Genomic DNA, 2,168 nt, shown 5'->3' with positions numbered 1-2,168 from the left:
TACATTCAGTGATTTACATGAAGTTATTATATTTTTCCTTTCTCATTTGACTGACATCTGCATTATACGCTGTGTTTCACAGTCAACATTTCATAAGGACCAGCGCTGGAAACCCTAATAATGGAAAGCGTTTTTAACACTGTGTCGCATGGCAGTGTCATAGAATGGTACATTACTTTTCATAATCTTCAGTCTGTGTACCGGAGTTCCAAAGTAAATCCCACATGTCTCTGCAGTGTTAATGGAACTTAAGCAAATGACGCAGTTGATAAAGATTCTAAGAAATAATAGGTAACTGACGATCTTTAGTAGCAATTGACAGGAATAATCCGCATCTACATCTACACCAAACAAGCCACGTTACCGTGTGTGGCGGATGTCGATACAACTTTTCATCGACTTCGTTTAATTTTGTAACTGAATCATGGTAACAAAGATATTGCACAATACCTGACAAGCACTCATCATACTCGTATAAAATTACAGTTACTGATAAATTACATGCTTTAACAGTTAGAGGAAGGCGACGAAAATAATTTGAGGCATTCCCAAATTATTCTCTAAGCTTATAACCTAATCATGGAGCACAATATTTACATAAGACGCAAAATTATATAAGACTTCTTATGGTATTAGTGAATGAACACGTATTGAGAATGAAAAACTATTATTCAGTCAGTATGTCAGCATAGTTCAAATCTTCAGGAAGGGAACATGAAGCAGGTACAGCCTGGACAAACGCAGTATTAATATCGTATAGAGACTGAAAGCGTACTTACTTATTGTTGGAAGTGTAGGCGGCTGTATGGAGCTGTCAGATCCTCTACACTTCCTCACGCTGCCCAAACAGAAGCTGACTGAGTGATGCTCTTTCGGTTTAATACTGAGATGGCCGGGACCCTCGAAAGAGTCAGGAGCAGAGTTGGTCTGCTTACGCATGAAAAATCGCCTGCGCTTCTCCGCTGGCTTCATTGAGGGGACGCCTGCAGGTACTCTGTTTGACCGGCTGTCGTCCATCGACCATTGGGTCTTTAACTTCGGTCGCGGTCGCAGGTCGAACAGGGTCGGTCGTGTAGGCAGACAACCATCAGCAACTGTGTCTCTGTTCTCCTCTTGGTCGAAGGACTCACTTTCTGGTATCTTACCAGGATCTTCTACAATTTTTTCTGGCATTGTTGCTAGGAGCGACTCTGAGTCATCGCGCTCTTTTGTCGGAAGAGTCAAACACCGCTGGAGTGGTCGTTTCACTGAAGGCTTACGAACTGGAGAACTCTTGGGTGACTCATATATGTCACATACGACAGACAGCTGATTTGGTGGCTGCGGATGCTCAGCTACTGTAGGCGGAATGGCTATGTTGAGTTCTTCATCAATTGGCACTGATTCATCCGGTGGCTTTTTCACGCTTCTTTGTGGTGATCTCGGTGAAGCTGGTGGATCTCTTAATTTAGGACTCTTTGTTATTTCTTTCGTAGACAACTCGTTCAAGAGTGGTGATGCTGGGCGAGAATGACTCTGTGACAGCTGCAGTACTGAAGGTTTAGAAGTGTCCACCAGTATCCCTTCGTTCTGTTTTGGAGTAGTCGGACGGGAGTGTTTGGGTGAAACAGGTGGGCCTGGAATCTTTGGAATTATAGAAGCTTCAGAAAATTTTGGGGAAGGTGGTTCTTTTGCTTTAGGAGTCGACGGTCTGGAAACTTTAGGAGATGGAGGAGGACCAGGTATTTTTGGAATAACTGGGGCTTCTGGAAATTTCGGTGTTAATGGAGAGTACGGTTCACCATATCGAGGAGTAGTTGGAGCTGAAAGTGTCGATGGTGATTTTTGAGGTGATGGAGGAGGCCCGGGGATTCTTGGGATAATGGAACCTGGAGACAGCGACTGGGGGAAATCGTGGATTAAAGGTCCAGAGAAAGCTGGAACAGATGGCTCCATGAGTTTTGGTGGCTGCGGACGTGGTATTTTTGATGACGGTGAAGTGGCTGCAAATACCTCTGAACGTAGTTGTAAGTTAGCAGGAGGACTTAATGGAGCAACTGAAATAGCAGTGAGAGAGTCGAGAGATTTTGACCGTTGTGCTCGGAAAACCGGTGATTTTTCCTCTCCTTCTTGCCATGTAGACTCTGGTTCGTTTAGTAGTGACAGCATTGATCCACCGATATCAGGCG

General features: G+C 44.2%; 1 protein-coding gene across 1 annotated transcript; it reads right to left on the bottom strand.

Annotated features, from left to right (window-relative positions):
* Positions 1–693: 693 nt before the first annotated feature.
* On the bottom strand, positions 694–1,935 carry LOC124556399 (protein PELPK1-like). Its single transcript, XM_047130361.1, has one exon. It carries the CDS (start codon positions 1,933–1,935, stop codon positions 694–696), a length of 1,242 nt encoding a protein of 413 aa, XP_046986317.1.
* Positions 1,936–2,168: the final 233 nt, after the last annotated feature.

This window comes from Schistocerca americana, chromosome X (genome assembly GCF_021461395.2).
Source record: "Schistocerca americana isolate TAMUIC-IGC-003095 chromosome X, iqSchAmer2.1, whole genome shotgun sequence".
NCBI lineage: Eukaryota > Metazoa > Arthropoda > Insecta > Orthoptera > Acrididae > Schistocerca > Schistocerca americana.
This window is presented reverse-complemented; position numbering and strand designations above follow the sequence as displayed.

Bases quoted from the DNA above. Each gene is read 5' to 3' on its own strand.
- LOC124556399 (XM_047130361.1), bottom strand. From the start codon at position 1,935: ATGGAGCCATCTGTTCCAGCTTTCTCTGGACCTTTAATCCACGATTTC.